The 22,182-nt window shown below is 40.0% G+C and overlaps 1 protein-coding gene across 1 annotated transcript in view; it reads right to left on the bottom strand.

The window, feature by feature from the left end:
* The window catches only part of CEP112 (centrosomal protein 112), a 408,254-nt gene that overhangs the window by 296,868 nt on the left and 89,204 nt on the right, over nt 1-22,182 (bottom strand). The window contains exons 13-16 of the mRNA XM_029927075.1: nt 9,286-9,440; nt 8,624-8,753; nt 7,473-7,565; nt 6,547-6,606 (exon numbers count right to left, since the gene is read on the bottom strand). Coding sequence (XP_029782935.1) covers nt 6,547-6,606; nt 7,473-7,565; nt 8,624-8,753; nt 9,286-9,440 — 438 coding nt within the window. The remainder of the gene's footprint in view (nt 1-6,546; nt 6,607-7,472; nt 7,566-8,623; nt 8,754-9,285; nt 9,441-22,182) is intronic.

The raw sequence follows: 22,182 nt of genomic DNA, 5'->3' as shown, positions 1-22,182 counted from the left end.
GAAAAATTAGCCTCCGTGTCCTTTTTATTTATTTATTTTAATGTTAATTCAGTTTTGAAAGAGAGACAGACAGAGTGTGAGCAGGGAAAAGGCAGACAGAGAGGGAACAGAGAACGGAAGCAGGCTCCAGGCTCTGAGCCATCAGCACAGAGCCCAACGCGGGGCTCAAACCCACAAACAACGAGATCATGACCTGAGCCAAAGTCACCCGCTTCACCAACTGTGTCACCCACCCCGGCGCTCCACATCCTATCTTTTTAAACAACACCTTAGCAGGTTGACTTCTCCTATGCATTCTGTTTTCTTTTCAATGACCTGGTTGATTTGATCCGGAGAGCTGTTTTAACATTTTTTAAATCTACACTCTTCTCTGAAGAAGGCTTTCCAGCATCTGCATTAGTCTATGTCATGTACACAATAAACATTTAAATTCAACTCTAGTCTAGTCTTGTGGCGTGCACCACTTTTTTTCATTCTTGAGTATTTTCTGTTGTTTTGTTGATTTGATGTTTTGCTTATCCTTAGGTGAATGAACGAGCCTTTAATGAGTTATTTTCAAAAAGATTATCTTGGTGATCTATCTCTGAGGCTCTTCATGTCCATGACAGTCAGCTGTTGCCCTTGCACTTGAGGGCAAGGGGGTGTATAAGATGACTGGGTCACAAGGCTTTGGCCTACAAACAGGCCATTTGTCACTCTACTGTTTGAAGACATTTAGATTTGCAGCTACGGAGACTAAACCCCCCCTGCTTTCGCTCCCTCTGACACGGGCCTGGATCCTTACAAAACCACTCTCTGTGCTGCGGTTCAAATGCTGTTGAATCTCTTTACTGCTTTTTAACTGACATAGGGTGACTCTTCTAAATCTGTATACAGAGACGTTCAGAAAAGTTCTCCTACCTTTACTTCCGGGTTAATCTAGTCTGAGCCCCCTTTAGGAGTATCAATGTTGTATACTCATTTTCTGTTGTCTGCTTTACTATCTCTTTTCTCAAAATGTTGTCTTCTTTGCCTTTCCCTTGTGGTTTGTCCTGATTGGTACTTTACAACGTGGGCTCTGCCCCTCCCCAGCTCCTACATGAATCTTAAACCTGCTGGCGTGTTTTCAAGTTCTTTAAAACCCCTTTCCAGGACAATTACCTCCGTTTTCACTTCATTCTTCTCTTTCCTTATGATATCTGCCCCTCTTTCATAGATGTCATATTTTCTGGTATTCTACTGATAAGTTGTTTGTTTTTTTTTTTTTTTTTTTTTTTTTGATGTTTACTTTTGGAGTAATACCCTTCAGAAGAAACTCCCTTCTCTGGGTCTTCTGTATAACACTGACATTCCTCTGCTCTATGCTATTTTTCCATAGACCCCATTATGGCTCTTTTCTTCTACTCACTTGGAAACGGTATATTACCCTTTTGGATTTGATCCGTGGCCCAGAATGCAGGGGGCATAACCTCGCTTCCATGACACCCCTGCTGGGGGGTCTTCTTCGAGGGGCTGCAGCTGAAATCCAGGTCCCGGGAAATCCCCAGGGCAGGGGGATGGGGACCTCTACTGAGGACGAGTTAGTCCCCACCCGTCACAGCCTGCTTGTGCGGGACTCCGAAGCCACAGGCTACACGTGGGCCGAACAAGGAGCTGCTAGCGGAGTTACTGGCCCGTCCATCTTTTATGTGTTGGGACTGTACCTCCGCTGCACCCGGTCCCGCACCCCCAGGGGCTTCCCTGCTTCCCGCTCTGTTTCCCCCCCCCCCCCCCCCCCGCCCCCGGACTCAGAATGCTCTGCATGAAGGCAGCATTGAGATTTGCCCCTTTAAGTGAAAACTTCAAAACAATTACCCATATCTTTGAGAAAAACCTATCTGAAGTGACATGGGGATTTTGAGCTCAAGCTGTGGGGTCAGACTGCATGGGCTCCTACCCGCTTCCTCTGCAAGTTATTTAACGCTCTGTGCCTCCATTGCATCCCCTCCCCCTGAAAAATAGGGATTAATAGGAACTATATTTCAAAAATTTGGATGAGTTAATAAGTGACTCCATGGAAAATAAGTTAATTGCAATGAATTAATAAATTAAGTCCATGTAAAGCCCTTTGAACAAATTTTGGAACATAATAATAAATTCTCAACGACTATTAAGAATTCTCATCATTACCTTCACAGGTTGAACACTCTATACACAAACAGTTTCTTGAAATCCCAAGGTCATTATGAAGACCCAAAGTCACAGTGATGGCCCAGAACGGGAAATCCCTTAGATGGACTGTCTGCCCTTTTAGAAAATGGCCCCCGAATTGCTAAGAATTTGAGTCTTGTAAGTGCTTTTGATCAGGCTCTAGTCAACCTTAACCTTGTCGTCAGGTTTGCAGCTGTGACTTCCTGAGGCCAGCCAGTGTGCAAACGTAAGCACCTTGATCAGATTTACTGCTTTTAAAGCACTCATCCATTTCTGCAGCAGAAATGGGACCATCTGCAGGGGAGAACGAGAGACTTGTCTCGACCGTAAACATACATGAGTCGATGCACAGACTTTTGAGCTGATGGGTCCTTAATCTAGAAGCTGTTTCTTTCTCATTTATTTCTACACCGCCAGCATAATACCTGGCCCACATGAGAACTATTTGTCCTTAATTGAATACATTTGTATTGTGTGGTTAAAGGCCTTTTTGGATTCTATTCTCAGTGTTTACCTATATTCCAGAGAGTTGTGGTGATAAAGATAATGTTACTGTCAACCTTTCCTTTTTTATGTGCACTAGGCAGTGAAGAATAATCTGATCCTGTAAACCTTTCCCTACTATATATGGTTAATGCCAAAAATGAATTTTAATAATTCACATAATGAAAATACAAACCGGAGAGTCAAAGATATAGCACATATTCCCCAACACGGGAGTTTGTTATAAATAATTGATTGAACTAGACATCACCACAATTATTGAACTACTAAATGTATGTAAACATATGTAAGATATTATGCCTGTTTTCCCTTGCAGCCTAAGGATTTAAGTAATCCAAAAAAAAAAAAAAAAAAAAAAAAGGGTACTTGTATAAATAAGAAAGAGGTTCTGCTCTGCAGAAGGACATGGACACCCCGTGGCGAACACCAGCACAGGAAGGGGCGGTGAATGCCGCTCACCCACTCTGCCTGGCTAAGTCACCCCATCTCCACCGTCTCCAGCCTCGGCTTCCCCGCAAGAGGAATGCAGGCATTGGGCTGCATGACTTCTTGCTAGAAGACGTTTCACTGTGCGATTTCATTTGTTCTTCAAAACTTCACTCAAGGCACACTGTCCTCTTAAAGAAAATCGTGCCAGTAGAAGATGGAAAATCCTACACAGTCTGTTCTGTGTAAAGCTGTGAACACTTTAAATTATTTTAACCTGATTAAAAGAATTGGAAGTGAATGTGAAACCCTGGAATGGGATTTTGCGGTGGTTCTGAGCTCCAGCGGACTTCGTATTCGCATCTCCCCTGCTACACAGTTGCGGCAGAGGAATTATAAGCAGGTATTTTAATTCTCGCACATTTCAGAATATACATGCGTAACATCTGTCTCACGAGTTTCTTGAGGTAAACAGCACCATCTTTCACTCTTTGGTGGCTGTTTGGAAAACAAGCTATCGGTTATTTGTAGGAGGCAGGTGTTTCCGCGCTAGTAAAATCATTTAGCCTGACCATTTCCTGATTTAACAGATTAGGACACTTCATCAAACAATGACATTTAGTTTTACTACCTATTATTTGTTTGATGTTCAAAGATCTTAAGAGGAGGCAATAGCCACTAGAGATCAATAAAAACCATTAGATAATATGTGTGTGTGCTTAAATTAGGGACAGCATTTGATGCTAGCTCTTTCTCTGACCTCAAAGACACGTTAGAATCGCTCATGCTGCTTTCTTATTGACGAGAGGAAATAATGTCACTCAGATGGCATTTCCTCCCCAGAACAGATACTCAGAACTAAGTTTTCTACCAAAGTTATTGAACGCGCACACCTGTAATGCCAGCTGACCAACAAAAACCCTAGACAACTACCTGGCTATTGAGTCCACAGTCCAGGACTATGTCAGATTTATGTCAGCTCTTTGCACAGTCAAAAAGGATATTCCCTGAGGGGGGTACAAGACATCAAATCTTCAAGGACTGGGATCACGGCAGGTTTAATAAAGAAAGAAGAACAGATGTCAATTTAAAAGGGGGAGACTGTGAAATTAATTATAAAACAAAAAGTGACAGGCTGAGCAGCATGTCTTCCACTGCAAATAATGTTAGAACACAGGCAATGTGACCAATTGGGCTTATTTTTCTTCTAAAGATTGCTATTATTTTAAACACTTCTTATTTACACTGAAAACAATTAACACACTTTCACTACTTACATTATTAAAAAGCTAGGCCAACTGATACTTTAGGGAAAGGGAAAAAGCCGGAGTTAGGATGCCTAAGAAAAAGGACTTAGCTTTGCTCCCCTTTCACTTGGGGAAACAGAACGGGAGTGGGTGGAAGGTTACTGGACAGGCACGAACTGAGCTCGAACTTTCTGTTTCCTGTGTGTCCGCCAGGCAGAGGTGCTGATCCAGAAACCTTAGCGTACTTTGTGGCTCACTAGCCAGGAAAAGACAGTGGTAGAAGATGGTCTCTCCATCTCTGTCTCTAACAGTCCTCAGTAGGACTTAACAGGAGTTTGGATAGGAATATGTTCTTTCAAAATTAGTCAGTGCCTACCCTCTTGGCTCCCAGACTCTCCCTCTATCTCATAGGTACCCAAATACTATCTCAGGAAGAGAGCTGACCACAGAGTTTAATGAAGCAGCAGGCCAAAGTGTTCCTTAATGAACAGGGAGCCAGACATCTGCCCAAAGAATGAACAATGGCCCAACAAGTACACCCAGAGGGTACCGTATACAGTAGGGCTGAGGCTTATGATAATGTATGGTCTTCTTTTAGTAAATAAATATTTACAAAGCTGCATGCTCAACAGCAAAAACTAAAAAAAAAAAAAAGTTCTTTGTTTCAATGAAAGCAGTATTTCTCTCTCTTGTTCAGATATCATATCAATTTGTAGTATGGAATATATTTAAGAATTTGCATTGAGGCTGCATTAAAAGAGCAGAAAAAAAACTTTAGCAATAAGAAAATTATAGTTTAAATTTTTTTAATGTTTATTTATTTTTGAAAGAGAGAGCAGGAGTGGAGGAAAGGCAGAGAGGGAGACACAGCATCAGAAGCAGGCTCCAGGCTCTGATCTGTCAGCACAGAGCCTGGTGTGGGGCTCGAACTTACAAACCATGAGATCATGACCTGAGCCAAAGTCAGACGCTCAACCGACTGAGCCCCCCAGGCGCCCCAGAAAATTATAATTTTAAAGGGCATGTATTCAGGTCAATACGTGTCAGTAGAAATACTCACTTTTCCAAATGACAGAAATATTCTTCCTAGACATTAAGCTCCTGGAAGGCAGAATCCATGCTAACGATTGCCTTCAACCAATGACAGCATTTAATGAATCTCTGCCACGTGACTACACGGATAAGTGAGATGAGAGACAGAAAGTGTTGTAAGAATGTTGTGCTATAAACCTACTTAATTTTAATTTGTGTGTATTTAATTATTGAAGGGTTAATGTTTTTCTCATTTTCCAGTATGTGCATATTTTTACAAGTGGATTAATCTGGTTAATATTACAACAGTAAATAATTACAAAAGCAGCAATAAAATCTTTGCTATTCCAACTATTCTTTACTATCCAGGTTATATAGCAAACAAGAAATTCAAAACTGAAGTTTAGAAGTCACAAGCCTAGGGGAGCCTCGGTGGCTCAGCTGATTAAGCTCCAACTCCTGAATTTGGCTCAGGTTGTGATCTCACGGTTCACGAGATCGTGGGTGGGATCGAGCCCCACATCAGGCTCCGCGCTTACAGTGTGGAGCCTGCTTGAGATTCTCACCCTCCCTCCGTCTCTCTGCCCCTCCCTTGTGCACACACACATGTACTCCCTCTCAACAAATAAACAAACATTAAAAAATAAGTCACAAACCTAAAGAACTTTGCACTTTATTGCCAAGGGTGTTAACAGTATATCAATAACCCCCGTTATTACTGGTAACACGGACGCCAACATATGCAGTAGAATATGCTCTGTTCTAAATGACAAGAAACGATTATTCATGAAATTTTTAAGTGGTAGACAATTCTTTCATTGTTTTATATTCTTTGGTTAAATATTTAGCATTGCTACACATATGATACAACCGAACACTAACAGCTCCCATCAATTGTATCATATTTTTAAATTGGTTAGAAAAATATATAATTTCAAAGCGTTATTATGAAACACCACTATACTCTTCACTCATCAAATGTAATACATGAGTGGTGTTTTTACACTGATACTATTAAACTAAAGAAGCTCTTTATAAAGAAAAATGAAGAAGCAAAATTTGATCACTGGCTAGCTGAAACAGATGATTCTTTAAGGTCTAGAGTGCATGGCTTTGTAAAGCAAGCCCTCATTCTCCATGTCTTACGGCGCCCCGCAAAACAGATTACCTTTTTCTCATAGGTGCGTTTTAAATGGCTTTTCTCCATTTGAAACTTATTTTCTTGATCCTGTGAATAATAAATATTTATCATTATTGCACTTAAACTTGCTACTGGAGTCAATAAAGTTAGTAACCTAAATAGATTTCAGGATGAGTGCTGGGTGTTGTATGTAAGTGATGAGTCAGGGGAATCTACCCCCAAAACAAAGAGCACATTGTATACACTGGAAGTTAGCTGACCTGACAATAAATTATATTAAAAATAAATAAACAAACAAACAAACCAAACTACCTGATGAGAAGCCTTACTGAAGTTTTGCCTATTGTTACAAGAGCCCTAGGGGTCCAATGTTCTAAACTACAAATAGAAACATGAATAGCTTTATGTTAGGGCAGTACAGAAAACTTTAGTTATCTGAAGATGTTAACTACTCTACAAGGACCTACTTTACAGTGGAAGAGGAACTTTCTGGCCCTGATTCGTAGCAGATTCCTTACAAGTCATCAACTGACTCAATATAGAAATAATACATTGAAATTATATCAGATGCCAGTCTGACTATTCTTGACCATGAGGGAAAAGGAAAGATCTAGAAGATGTGAAGAAGGAAGAGAAATAATGAAGACTGGCAGAGAGGAATTTAAAGGGAGGAAATTATTCTAAAATAATAATGTCTTTAAATAAGGCTTATTTTTTGAATGAATCAAAAAAGATTATTTAAATTAAAATTATTGTTCGTTATTCTCTATATCCCATTAGCATCTACTTCTGTTAAAATAAATAAGATGAAAAATGATACAATGTAACAAAAGAAGAAAATGGCTAGTTGCACATCTGAGGGGTTTTTTTTAGATCGATTCTTACTTATCCATATAATCAAGACAAGGAGAGGTGAGATCTGGCTGCCGCTCTGTAGAAAAATAAAGACTCACCCTTAGTTGCTGCTTCCTTTGAAGTTCTGATTCCTGGAGCTGCTGTTTTAATTGACAGATGTTCTGTTCTTGTTCTTTAATCATACCAGATGCCTAAAAGAATTTGAACAATAATGAAAAACAGTACCATCCTAGAGCTTCTGGTTGAATAAATTTACCTTTCCCCCCCTCTGATTAAAGGCCTAATTAGAAGTAATATTACCTGTAAATCCGAAGGAAAAATATTTTTTCAAAAAAGCTTAAAAATTAATCTTTTAAAGTAAAAATGTAAACTAAATTCTGCACAGTATTTAAAGTTATGAAAATCTAATAGTGATAAAGATAACAGGCTTCCACAAAACATTCTAAATCTTAATTTTAAAATGAAATCTACTGGAATACTTCATTCATAAAATGGCGAGAAACTGACTACCTTAGAATTATAAGTATAGAATTCTTTGTGAAAAGCTTCAATATCAGACACAGAAGTGGGGGGGGGTGGCAATAAGGGTGTCTGTGGGCTCCTGCAGGTGTATGTGGTGACAAGAAAACTAAAGCATGACCCGAATTTCAAAATAATAATAATAATAATAATAATAATAATAATGTGCATAGTTTGCTAAAAATGTATTATTAACACGTCTGAGCACTTCTTTGTGAATTTTTATAGGTTTCCTCCTTTAAAAATTTTGGGGCTAAAAAGGGTTAACTCATAGCAGAATTTAGTTTATTGAATATTTATATCATGCTCTATATTAGACATTTAGCATTTTCAGTATTTTATCAATATTTTTACTGTTTATTTATTTTCGAGAGAATGAGAGAGAGTGCGAGCGGGTGAGAGGCAGAGAGGGAGACACAGAATCCGAAGCAGGCTCCAGGCTCTGAGTGGTCAGCACAGAGCCTGAAGTGGGGCTCGAACTCAGGAACTGCAAGATCACGACCTGAGCCAAAGTCAGATGCTTCACTGACTGAGCCACCCAGGCGCCCCAGCATTTTCAGTATTTTAAATACCAATAAAAATTCTTAAAAGTTTCAGTTATTCCAAGAACAAAGCAAAAGAGAGACCAATTTCAAACACCAAATAGTTAGCTTCCCTATGGCTATCTATGGCTCTAAGCTGAGTAAAGTAAATAACTACTTTGTATGACTATTTCTACTGCACATAATACCTTAGAAGCTGAAAGAGCATGTTCCTTTTTCAGAAGGCTTATATCAGCATCGTATTTCGTTTGAAAGAGTTTCATGTTTTGTTCATAATCATTTACAAGGTGATCTTTCTCCTTATGTAGTGAGTTGCGCCTAAATGCAATGAGAATAAAATAATCTTCAAATACATTTAGAATCAACCTCTAAAATGAAATTATTTAGTGAACCAAACTCAAATGCATTACCTTTTTTTAAAATATCTTTTAACTTTATTTATTTATTTTGAAAGAGAGAGAACAAGCAAGCAGGGGAGGGGCAGAGAGAGAGGAAGAGAAAGAATCCCAGGCAGGCTCCGTACTGTCAGCACAGAGCCCTGTGTGGGGCTCGAACTCACGAACTGTGAGATCATGACCTGAGCTGAAACCAAGAGTTGGATGCTTAACCAACTGAGTCACTAGGTGCCCCCATTATCTTTCAATATATCGAACAAGCATCCTATGCACATTTTTACCAACTTCTTACATGTTACACTTCTTATAGTAAATGGGACTTTTAAAGTTAATAAACAGCAGGCTTTTTGCTGGAAACCTCCCAAGGTTAAATGTGTCACTTTGGCAAATAATTTTTAGAGTTCATATCAGTAGTTGACAGCCACACCGGATAGATAACTGACTTCAGACAATACCTTGCCTTTACTTCTTGTAATTCATTACATGTTATCTGGTAAATTCTCTCAAGTTCCATTTTTTCTTGAATCAATTTCTGTCTCTGTAAATTACTGTTCTCTGCTTCTCCGGTCAGCTGTTGGACACGGGACTCCAGCTCCTTGACCATCTGGTTCTGAAACAGTAGGTCATAATTAAGAGAGCCTCTGACAGACTTTATAACACTTCTGTCGCATTAGGTAGCCTGAAGAGAATACACCCCCTACTAAAGATAACAATACAAGATTTTTACAATATTTTAATAAAAATTAAACCAACCTCTAAATTAACAAAATCTTAAAAAAGAAAAAAGAATGCCCTCTCCCATAAGAGTAAGACCATCACGTTTATGTGCTTTTACCCATTCATTCATTCAATGAATATTTACTGAATCTGATATGATTCCAGGATCTGGGGACAAACCAGTAACTAAGAGAAATGAAGTCCTGATCCTCATAAGGTTATACTCCCTTCATGAAACTGAATAACTTGTTAGGTAAGTACTTGGAAATATTCTGTACTCTTTATGTGACATTTTAAAAACTTATTAATAGTATAAAGGCAATATAATAATAATATTTTTAAAAGAAATTTTAGTTTTTAAAATTTTAAAATAAGTGATACACATATCATCAATCAGTGTATAAAATATTTTATTACACAGCTGCAGTATTAGTAAAAACAAATTTTCATTTGTCTCGTATTTTTATTTACTTACCATTTTATCAAAAACACTGCTTTTCCAAAGTCTTCAAAATTATCACATAATTAAGTCATTTCCCTACAATTGATGCCTATGTCATTTTAAATTTCTCATCTTTATAAAACTAGCTCAAGGTATTTATGACTAGGTACTTTATCTAAAATTAGGGTAAGCAGGCATGAGCTGAAGGTCCAAACAACTGATTTTCATTGTAACAATTATACTTCCAGTAAATGTGAGCAATTAGAAAAGGTTAGGATGATATTCTGATCAATTAGTATTCTTTTATATTCATCCTAAGGTAAACATTTAAAATAAAGTTTAAGCATTAAATAATATTACACCCCAACACTATTCATTCATTCCATCCTTTCTTCATTCTAATATAAATTTAGGTATATAATTTAAATTTTGGAAACAATAGGTTCTAAATTTGAGAAACGAAAACAATTACAACTAATGTAAAAACATGGTATAAAGATACAGTGTACAGAAAATACGTACAATTCCTAGCTCAGAGCCTGACACATGTCAGATGCTCAGATTTCTTCTCCATAGGTCCTAGTCACGCTGCCTCTTTACTAATGATCCCTCTGCTTTGGGAATTCCTTTCATAAGATAATTTTCCAATATATATTCTAAACCCCTTGTTTCCTAAATATCGACTGACTGGAAGTAACAGAGAAAAGAATAAATCCTTAGCCTTCCAGTTTTAAGTGGTAGAATAAAAACGATTTTCATTCCTCCTTCTCTTGGAAATTACCGAGAAGAGACAAGGTACACAAGAAACGGAAATGAGATCCTGTCTTCGTAAACCCTAAGAGAGGAACTTCTGTCTCTGGCTATGACGGAGCAGCTTGCAACAGATCCCACCTGCACCGAGAACAAGTGAAAACCCCAAAAGACACCAAGAAAAAACCAATCTGAAGGCATTCAAAAACCTCCAAGGCCGCAGGGACTTAAGGGGGCCAGAGACAGAAACCTTAGAGGGACCAGTCAACATTCTGTAAGCTTGGGGAATGAGGATGAGGCATGGCAATCCGAGCAAGCCCAGGCAGCCAGGACTTGAAGAGTCAAGATCCCTGAGAGAAGATGCACAGAAGAGGGGGCTCCACAAAGGCAGTTTTCTCCTCAAGGAATTTGCCAAATTTCTAACATTTATAGGACAGGTGGCCAAGATACCAAGGGAAAATATTCTGAAAAGTGGCCTAGAGCTTTCAGCAGTATCATTGAGGAGTAAAAAACGGTAGATTACTCAAGGAGGAAGGCCCCTGGTAACGTCAGAGACTTTCACTTGAAAGTGTGTAGAAGGCCACACTGGGAGTGGGAGTGAATCAGAGGCACACCAAAGACCGCAATCCTGCCTTGAGCCATTTTGGTCCCTGAGCGGATCAAGGAGAGCAGTCTCCACACCAGATGCCTCTCAAAGGTTAGGGGAGGTGCCCCTCTGGAAGAAGATAACATCATCCCGAGCATCTGTTATCGTTTATCCACAATGTCTAGCAGAAAATCAGAAAATACAAGGCATGGCGGCAGCTGGGTGGCTCAGTCTGTTAAGCATCTGACTTCAGCTCAGGTCATGGCCTTGCGGTTGGTGACTTTGAGCCCCACATCAGGCTCTGTGCTGACAGCTCAGAGCCTGGAGCCTGCTTCAGATTCTGTCTCCCTCTCTCTGCCCCTCCCCCACTCATGCTCTGTGTGTCTCTCTCAAAAATAAACATTAAAAAATTTTTTAAAAAAGAAAAGAAAATACAAATCATGTCAAAAATTAGAATCAAGAGGATAAAAACCAGCAATCAACACGCAGATGGACTGAAATTTAAAATTCTGATGAATTTGTTACATGACTCAAAATATAGAATGCTAAATTAAATGATGATCAAATATAAAGGCAAGAATACTCCAAGAAAGGATGACCTGGGGCTAGAGATGTTAGAAAATATCATCAGAACACAGTTATCGAAAGTAAGTGGACAGTCTGTGGCTTGGTTCAACAACAGCATAGGGACAGGTTGTGACTATGGCATCTCCGAACCCAACCTGGCATGAGGTATACGCCCGAAAGTCGGGGCTATGTGAAAAATCACATAAATCTATATTCTCAGAAAGCAATGAGGACTGAGGTCAATTCCAGAGAAGAAACAACAGTATAAGAAGTCTCACAGCACCTGTAGAATAATAAGTGCTAACAGAATTCACCCATACACACCCCTGCCTCGTACGCCAGTTATTCATCCTATTATTTTTTAGTTTATTATTATTTTATTTTTATCATGTATTTTTAAAGCATTTTCCTAACACTCATGGTGTCTTACACAAAATAGAGACAGAGTAAATAAAATAAATGTATGGGAACGCATATAGGCGTATGTGAAATACCTTAAGACAATAATATTTAAGCAAAGTCATCTTTTTTAAACTGAACACAAAGAACTGAAGGGATACAAAATAAGAGAAGCCTCAAAATGAGATAAAGAGTCAGGAAAAGAGATGCCGGTGTCAGATCACACTTTGCGGGCTGTGACAGGCAGTGCAGAGGGGGGTTCAGGGTCGGGAACATCAGGATCAAGGAAGGAACAAACAACTGTTTACATGATGACAAACAGATTACCTTGTGTGCAGAGAGCATGTTCCCACATTGTGAACTCAAAGGTGGCACATGGAAGATACGGTTGGAGTTCTTGAAAGGGCATGGCTTATAGGCAGAACTTACGATAGGCATTATGTTAGTAATTAAAGTTCTTGACCGTGGGTGAAGGGGACAAACTGCACGTGAGGAATATAGAACAAGCGGAGACAGGGAGAGCAGCTGGCAGGTCACTAGAAGAGTCCGGGAATGAGGCAACAATGGGTGAACCCAAGCGGTAGCTGTGGAAACAGAAGGGAAGGGAGCAGACCCAAGAAATTTTTCAGAGAACTAAGTAGTATGATTAAGAAAAATACCAAGTAAAGGAGATGACATGGGAGAAGAATCATAAAATCTTCCAGGCTCAAAATCTAACGTGCCAAGAGAAGGAAAGCACACTGGGAATTAAAAAGGAAGTTTGACAAAGAATATTATTACAGTAGGAAACAAAGACATAATTTTCAACAAGTTATGTATTTGGAAATCATAAGATATCCAATGGGCCCTCAGTTATACAACTGATAGAATTAGAAATAAGGACTAGAAATACAGTTGTTGGACCTTTACATACAAACGTTTGAAATCATATAGGAGCTAAAATTAGAAAGGGTTTGTAATTCAGCAACTATCTGAAAGCTTACATTCAACTCCTGTGGCAAGAAGAGTGACATATTTTATCTTATTTCACAAACTTAATGAAATATGATGAGAAGATGCACAAATCCTCAGGATACGTTTTAAGAACTTTACAAACTGAAAACACCCAAAGACCACGCAAATTGTAAACATCACCAGCCACTCTGAAGCCTTATGGGTCATCCTCTCCACACAGGCAACCACTACTCTGGCTTCCATCACAAACAGATTAACTTTGGCTGTTGTTAAACATCCTGTGGACGAAATCGTAGATAACTCTTTTGGGTCAGCCTTCATCATGCAAATTGTGTGTCTGAGAGATTCATCATGGTCATGGGGTATAGCAGTAATTAAAACTTTTTGTTGTTACATATAGTTTTCCTTTGTGTGAGTATACCTAAAGTAATTTATCCGTTTGACTGATGGGTTGTTTTCAGTGTCTGGCTATGAAAAATAACATCGCACGAATGCTTTCATAAATATTTTATGGTACATGTATGCATTGATTTGTTCTGCTTATACCTCCGGTAGTGAGGCTGCAATTGATTCAAGTCACAATTGATTTGAAAACTATGGCCACACAAAACCTTTTAAGGTGAACGTTTACAACAGCTCTGTTCATCATTCCCCGAAACTGGACATAAGATGATCTTCAACAGATAAATGGATAAACAAGCTACGGTACATCCATATAATTGAATGCTAGTCAACAATAAAATGAAATGAGCTTGTAAGCCACAAAAACACACGAAGAACACTTAAAGGTACAACTGCTTTTTAAAATTTTTATTTATTTTTTTTTGGGGGGGGGGAATGAGTAGGGGAGGGGGAGAGAGAGAGAGAGGGAGACACAGAATCCAAAGCAGGCTCCAGGCTCTGAGCTGTCAGCACAGAGCCCGGCGCAGGGCTCGAACCCACGAACTGTGAGACCATGACCTGAGCCGAAGTCAGGGGCCCACCAAATAAGCCACCCCAGGGGCCCCAAATGTACAACTGCTTAATGAAAGAAATCAGTCTGAAAAGGATACACACTGTATGATTCCAATTACATGACATTTTGAAAATGACAAACTATACAAATGGTAAAAAAAAAAAAAAGGTCAGTGGTTGTCAGGGATTCTAGGGAGAAGAGTAGGGACGAACAGAACGAAGCACAGGTGATATTTTAGGACAGTGAAAATATCACGTATGGTACTACACTGACACATACATGAGAAGATACATTTGTCAAAGCACATGGAATTTTAAAGCACAAAGAATGAACCTTATTTTATGCAAATTTAAAAAATCATTTAGGAATTTGGGGAAATCTCTGGAAGAAATGCAGACTGTGACAAAAGAATCTAGTTATCTTACAAATATATGGGGAAAAAACCTCATTGAAACAAAGGAGGGAAAGGTGATGGTCTAAGCAATTTTGAAATGAGTGGAGTTTGTAAGACCAAAAGCAAAAAGTAACTGCCCATAAGCACTGTCCTCAAACTTGGTTCCCATGGGGGTACGGACTAATCACGGATAGAGGAATACATGCAGAGTGGAACTGAACAATTAGTAACAAGGAGGAAGGTGGAAGGAAGCCATGTTTCCGCTGCTGCATTGAGAATTCACAGATACACAAGGGGGAGGCTGGGATAATCCATGTGGTAACGGATTAGAGTTATAGACATCAGTAAGAAATTATGTTTAGCTTAATACAGATACAGCTGATGACATACAGAAGTGTTTACAGAAATGCATATATTCACAGATCTGCATACGTACATGTACTCCCTTCCTCTGTCAGGTAAAAAGGCATGAAAGAAATGGCACCCCAGCAGTAATGAGCACACCTAGCACACAGATCCTGGTTTCTAATACCTTCTCCAGGGAATCTACACTGATGGGGGTGGGGGGGATGTCACAGGGGCACAGGAGCCCACTGAAAGATCTCTCAATGACCAAAGCTGGAATAATTTTAGCAACTGAATAAAATAAATGAATATTGGACTATAACCCAGAGTATAAAATAAATAATATCCATAAGTCATACTGATACAAATAAATGATTCAATAAATGTATAAATAAGGGAGAAGGGACAAATCTCTCATGCAGAAAATCTTTGAACAATAGATATTCCACCCTCTAGTAATGAGAACCCAACTCCCTACTTCTTAAGCATCAGTAACTTTCCTCCGAAGAGGACAGTACGGAAAGGTGGGGAGGAACTTCATGGTGAAAACGCTAACAAACACGACCTCAGCCAGGTGATCAAAATTAATACCAAAAGTGATGGGTCATAAATATCATGCACCACTGATACGATGTGGTGAGAATAACCGTACCTGTGTGATCCTATGGCCTCAGCCCATGGCCCCCGGCCAATCATGAGAAAAACACGAAACAAAACCCAACAGAGGAGCCCCTACAACATTCCTGCCCCACGTTCCTCCAAACCGTCGAGATCATAAAAATGAGGAAAGTCTGAGAAATTGTCACAACCAAGAGGAAACGAGGGAGACAGCAACTAAATGGAACGTCATGTCCTGGACGAGATCCCGGACAAGAAACATTATGTAAAAATTAAGGAAAACTGAATCATCTATGGTCTTTCGTTAATAACAATGTACAATGTATCGGTACTGATTCATCTGTAACAAGTAGGCCAAACTCACGGCAGCTGTTAGTGAAGGAAATTGGGGGTGGGGTATACGGAAACTGGGGACTACCTTCGCAAATCTTCCGTAAATCGAATACTGTTCTAAAAAATAAAATCTAGTTTTTTTACATGGTTATTTAATTCAAAATGATGAACTGGTGCTATTTGGGGGTTTCTTTAGAATTAAAGAATTCTAAAGAATTCTGGAAGAGGAATAGGCTAGAAGAAGAAATGCTGGTGGTGACTATAAAATGACAAACTCCAGTGATCTCAGAGAGGATCCAAGTTGCCCCATGAATTACCCCGTGTCTCTACTAACAACAGGTAATCGTGGCCAACAGACTTTCTCAGGTGTCTAAGGCCCTCTAACACTCCTTAAGGTTGGGGCTCTTAACCTTGATCCAGGTCCAAGAACACAAATCAGTGTCAGAAAACTACAGTGGAAAGGAAAATCTCATGTCAATTTCACTACCCTGACCTTCAGCATTACCCTCCAACCAAATATAGTCAACAACCCAGGGCAGTGCTTAGCGATACCTATGATTAACTGAAATCACAGATATCTGTACAGTCCATCATAGATTTGGATAATCACTAAATATTGTTTATCCTCATTATTACTCACAAGTTACAATAGTTATTAGGCCTGCTGCTACATCTTGATATCTAACTATTCCATTAGTTTATAAACTTATATATTACTTTATCATGACTTTGATGTATTACTATTATGATAACTGTAACTCAAAAAATTCCCTCTCTTTGTAATCTTAATATTTTACTTAACTTTAAGATCTTATTCTGAGGACTGCACAGACTTCACAAGATTGTCAGCAGGACCCACGATACAGAAAAAGGTAAAGAATTCCACTAACAGAGCCTAAAATCTCAATAAAGCCATCCGCAGACTTCTGGTGTGGCTAAGGCTGACACGCATCAAGCCTTCTGTTCTACAACTATCACTTCCCCAAGCATCTAATCATTTTGCTAGGATTTTCAATTTTTAAGTTCTAATATATTGTTTTAAATATTCAGTGTTCAGGGGTGCCTGGGTGTCTCAGTCGGTTGAGCATCTGGCTTCGGCTCAGGTCATGATCTCACAGTTCATGGGTTCAAGCCCCGCGTCGGGCTCTGTGCTGACAGCTAGCTCAGAGCCTGGAGCCTGCTTCAGATTCTGTGTCTCCCTCTCTCTCTGACCCTCCCCTGCTCGAACTGTCTCTCTCTGTGTCTCAAAAATAAAAAACATTAAAAAAATTTTTAATAAAAAATAAAAATTCAGTGTTTACATGTTTTAATTATGAATTTCATGCAAAAAAAAAGAATCCCTGCCAATAAAGGACATAAATCTAACAATCTATACAAGTGTCTACTTACAATAAATGGCACGGAAACAAAACGAGACTCAACCAAAAAAAGAAAAGAAAAGAAAAAAGCCTGAAAGAACAACAAAACCGAGAAACTAATTCTCAGTGACAGTCCCGTCTTTCATCTCAAGCCATGCCTTGAACTCTACCTTACTTAATTATTAAATCAGGAGCTGCGCAGCAAGATCTGTCTAGTTTTGATGATTCTTAAATTCAATCCTGCTGACACACTCTGTCCATTTTTCTCTATATTTATTGTTACCTAATGACAGGGTCTGAATGCTAATTTTTAACTTCAGCTTTCATTAAAAATAGAATGCAGTTTTTTTGACAATGACCACTTGGCTCAGAAGGATCATTTTCCCCCAAATGTATGAAGATTAAAAATCCAACTGTGAAAGATGCTGCTCTTTTATTATTTAATTAATAAAATAGAACTATGCAGTCACCATTGTAGGAAAGCAGTATGTTTCACAAATTTCAACTTTAAAATGACTTCATATGTTTAACTCCTGTTTGCAAAACTTGAGGATTTTTGAGATGACAAAACTGTATTTCAGATGCAAATTTGGTGGTTGTTCATGGCTTTAAATATATCATCATGCTGAGTGTCCAGAAAATAAATTCTTTTTTAAAAGTGTTTATTTATTTTTGAGAGAAAGGAAAACAGAATGTGAGCAGGGGTGAGGCAGAGACAGGGAGACACAGAATCTGAAGCAGGCTCCAGGCTCCAAGCTGTCAGCACAGAGCCTGACGCGGGGCTCGAACCCACAAACCATGAGATCATGACCTGAACCAAAGTCAGACACTTTCATCAACTGAGCCACCCAGGCGCCCCAGAAAATAAATTCTCAGTATTTTCTTTACCCCAAAACACCTGCTCCACCTCCAGGCTCTGTACTGCACTGAAGAGCGTCGTCATGTACTAGTTGATAGCATGTCCGAGTCAGCCCCTCCCTCACCTGGGTACAATAACAGCTTCCCAATCAGTCTCCCTGCTCCCATTCTTGACCCCTCACACGTTTTTCTCTGCACAGGACCAAAAAGACATGTTCACAATATTAGCCAGATAAAATTGCTTCCATGTGCTCTATCCATTAAAAATTTAATACAGATATACTAAAAACTCACTCAATTGTACACTTTAGAATATTTCTGTAACATGTAAGTTATACTTTAATAAAGCTGTTTAAAATAATCAAGTACAACGGTCCACACAGTTTTCTCTGATCTGTCCTCAAACCCATTTCCTACCGCTCCCCCTTCTGCTCCCAGGGCTTGATCTGCACTGCCGCCCTGTTGCTCTCTGAACTTGTCCAACACATCCCAGTGCTAAGATTTTTGCACTGGCTGTTCCTTCTGCCTGAAATGCTGTTCCCAGACTATCACATCACTCTGTCCCATACTTCCTGAGGTCTCCGTGTAAATGCCCCACCTTCAGAAAGGCTTTCCATGACTGCCTTACCTCTGGTAGCAGCTTTCTCCACCCTCCACCAGTGCTGCTCATCCTTTTTATTCTTTTTGTTTTGTTTTGTTTTTACGTTTATTTTTGCAACAGAGAGAGATAGAGCATGAGCTGGGGAAGGGGAGAGAGAGATAAAAACACAGAATCCAAAGCAGGCTCCAAGCTCTGAGCTGTCAGCACAGAGCCCGACGTGGGGCTCGAACCCACGAACTGTGAGATCATGACCTGAGCCGATATCAGACGCTCAACCGACTGAACCACCCAGGGCCCCAGCCTTTATTTTCTTCTAATTATTGCCCCCTTAATTAAGACTTTTTAGATATTTTTCTTTTAATCGTTCCCTTCCATGAAAGTTTAATACCCCTGACATACTGTTTTTAAACTGTACCATTGGAGGGTCATAAGCCACTATAACATCTAAAATTTCTTTTATCTCAACAACCAATTCCCAGAGCCTTGAGGACAAAATCTGCCCCTTTTACGACACACATCTTCCACTGACTTCTTTTTCATCAGAGCACTGAGCACCACTGGATGCCTATGCCCACAAGACTGTGCGCAAGGACTTTCTGGTCATCGCTACAGCTCCAGGTCCTGGCATAATGCCTGCTGTGTTTCTCTAACAGACTATAAATGTCTCTTGGATTTATTATGCTTTTTTTAAATTTTTTATTTATTTTTGAGAGACAGAGAGAGACAGCACAAACAGGGGAGGGTCAGAGAGAGGGAGACAGAGAATCTGAAGACAGGTTCCAGGCTCCAAGCTGTCAGCACAGAGCCCGACGTGGGGCTCGAACCCACAAACCATGAGATCATGACCTGAGCCACACAGGCGCCCCTATTATGCTTTAAATAGGGAGGAGAGGGTGAGCCTCACCATAAAGGGCCCCAGAAACTGTTACTGAGGTGTAGGAGTTCCTCTCTGTTTTGGATGTCAATCCCTTCCCGCTTCTGTGATGTGAAAACACATTCACTCTGCTTGAGAAAAAAAGAAAAGAGGAGAAGGAGATCACCACCAAATGAAAATACTGGAGATGAAAAAATATAGTAGTTAAGGGGTGGCTGGTGGGCTCAGTCAGTTGAGTGTCCAGCTTCCGCGCAGGTGATGACCTCACAGTTCATGGGTTCAAGCCTCGCGTTGGGCTCTATGCTGACAGCTCAGAGCCTGGAGCCTGCTTCAGATTCTCTCTCTCTCAAAAATAAATATTTTTTAAAGTGAACAAATATACTAGTTAAAATAAAAGGTGTAATAGACACAAAAAGCAGGAGGAAACCTCCTGAAGAATTAATTGGTGAGAATCAGATCAGAACAGGAAACTATCCTAGGAGCAGAGAATAGGAAGAAAACACAAAAAGATAGAAAACATAAAATAAGGACCAATCTTTTTGGAGAAATAATGTAAATAAACTTCTCTGAACACAGCGGCGCCTGGGTGGCTCAGTCAGTTAAGCCTCCGACTTTGGCTCAGGTCATGATCTCACAGTGCATGGGTTCGAGCCCCGCATCGGGCTCTGTGCTGACAGCTCAGAGCCTGGAGCCTGTTTCAGATTCCGCGTCTCCCTCTCTTTCTGATCCTCCCCTGCTCACACTCTCTCTCTCGCTCAAAAATAAATAAAACATTTTTAAAAAGTTTCTCTGAACACAGATTTAAAGGGCTCAAATAATGCCAAAAAAAAACACCCCAAAACCCCACATCTAGAGACATTAGAGTGACATTTAATGTTTCTAAAAATCAAAGACATTCTCTGTTGTTCAAAACTGCTCATATCCTCTCTACTGGAAAACCATAGTAGACTACACTTCTGCTGTTTGTCTATTAGTGTTGTCCTCTTGTCTTCTGGCATCAAATGCGGAGGTGAGAAAATCTGAGGGAAGCTTCGTATGTGAGTGACCTGAGTGCTTGTTGTTTGTCCTGCACCGGGGGGCGGGAAGAGTCACAATCTGGCAACTTGAAGGATTCTGAAGAGGCTCAGGAACTCACCAGGCCACGCTCAGCACACTTGGGGAGGTGCTGTGGTAAGAAAACCCTTCGGAAAACAAGGGTGCCTATAGTGCAGAGCCTGCTTGAGACTCTCTTTCTCTCTCTCTGCCCCTCCCCCACTCTTGCTCGCTCTCTCAAATAAACACATTTTTAAAGTCCAAAAAAAAAAAAAAAAAGGAAAAAATCCCTTTAGAAAATAACCTCATGTCTTCTGTTACCATCCACCCGTGCGTCATGAAGTGGGAGGAAGAGGGACAGAAAGATCTGGTTGGTTTGGGTTGTTAATTTTATCATCAAATAAGTTACGTTATGGGACATTTCAAACAGATACAAAAGTAAAAGCAGTAGTATAATAAGTCTATGTGTGTCCCTTACTCAAAGTCAACATCTGGCTGCTTCTTAGGCAAACTTTTTGGTACCCGAGGTGTTGAAGCATCACCTGACCCCCTATCCAGAAGTGACCAATGCTGACAAGCCCTGTGCTTCTGGAAGACCCAGGGTGCCACGCAGTTGCCTGGACATTTCTTCAGCACTGACTTCGGGTTCTGCTCCCTTGAACCGGCCAGGTCAGCTGCACCTGTAGCCTCCCAACTCCAAAAACGGTATGACTGTCAAATGCTCCTTGTCCTTCTGGATTTATGCCTTTTTCCTTACCCCTTTACTACCATTTTCATGGACCGGGATAGAGGCCGACACAACCTCCCGTCTTCAAACAAATGTTGATTAACCTCTTGACTTAATTATTTTCTCATTTATGTGTCTCTCTTGATTATTTGTCTTATATGTTACATTTTTAAAGATAACATTGAAAATTATCAATTGAATACTTATTATATAACTTAATTTATGTATATTAACTTATTTAAAATTTCCATTAATATATATTACACTGCACTATTGGTATCCAGCAGATGAGGAAAACTAACATTGGAAGGATTTACATGGCATTCAAGCTAGTATGAGGCTGGGATTTGAACCCGAGACCTGAAAGCCCAAGTTCCAAGTCTCTATGGATCATGCTTCCCATTTCTTTAACCCCGAGAGACAGGCCCTAGAGCTGATCTCAGGGTCTCCACGATATGCCTGGATCACTGACTCGGGTTCAGACACCACACCCTTAAATTCAAGGAAGTTTGGGGTCAAGCCAGGATGACCCAGGTGGGCTGTGGGTGGAAAACGAGAGCTCGGTTCAGCTTGGGACACAGGGTCTACCATTCCAGAAGGTCATGTCATACATTAGGAACAAGACAATGACGTACACTTGCCCGGATGTGAGGAGTCCTGTCCACGTACCCACTGGCCTACCTGTTTCAGGCTTTTGTAGGAAGGAGGAAGTCAGCTAAGCTTCTCAAAGGCCAAAGACGCTCACTCTCTCAGACCTGTCCTCTGCACCAGCAGCTCCCTGAGGAGGCTCTTGAGGGGCCTCCTTCATCTTTCCCTAGAGAAATTACTGGTCTCTCTGCTGG

Source organism: Suricata suricatta, chromosome 17 (assembly GCF_006229205.1).
Source record: "Suricata suricatta isolate VVHF042 chromosome 17, meerkat_22Aug2017_6uvM2_HiC, whole genome shotgun sequence".
Taxonomy (NCBI): Eukaryota; Metazoa; Chordata; class Mammalia; order Carnivora; family Herpestidae; genus Suricata; species Suricata suricatta.
This window is presented reverse-complemented; position numbering and strand designations above follow the sequence as displayed.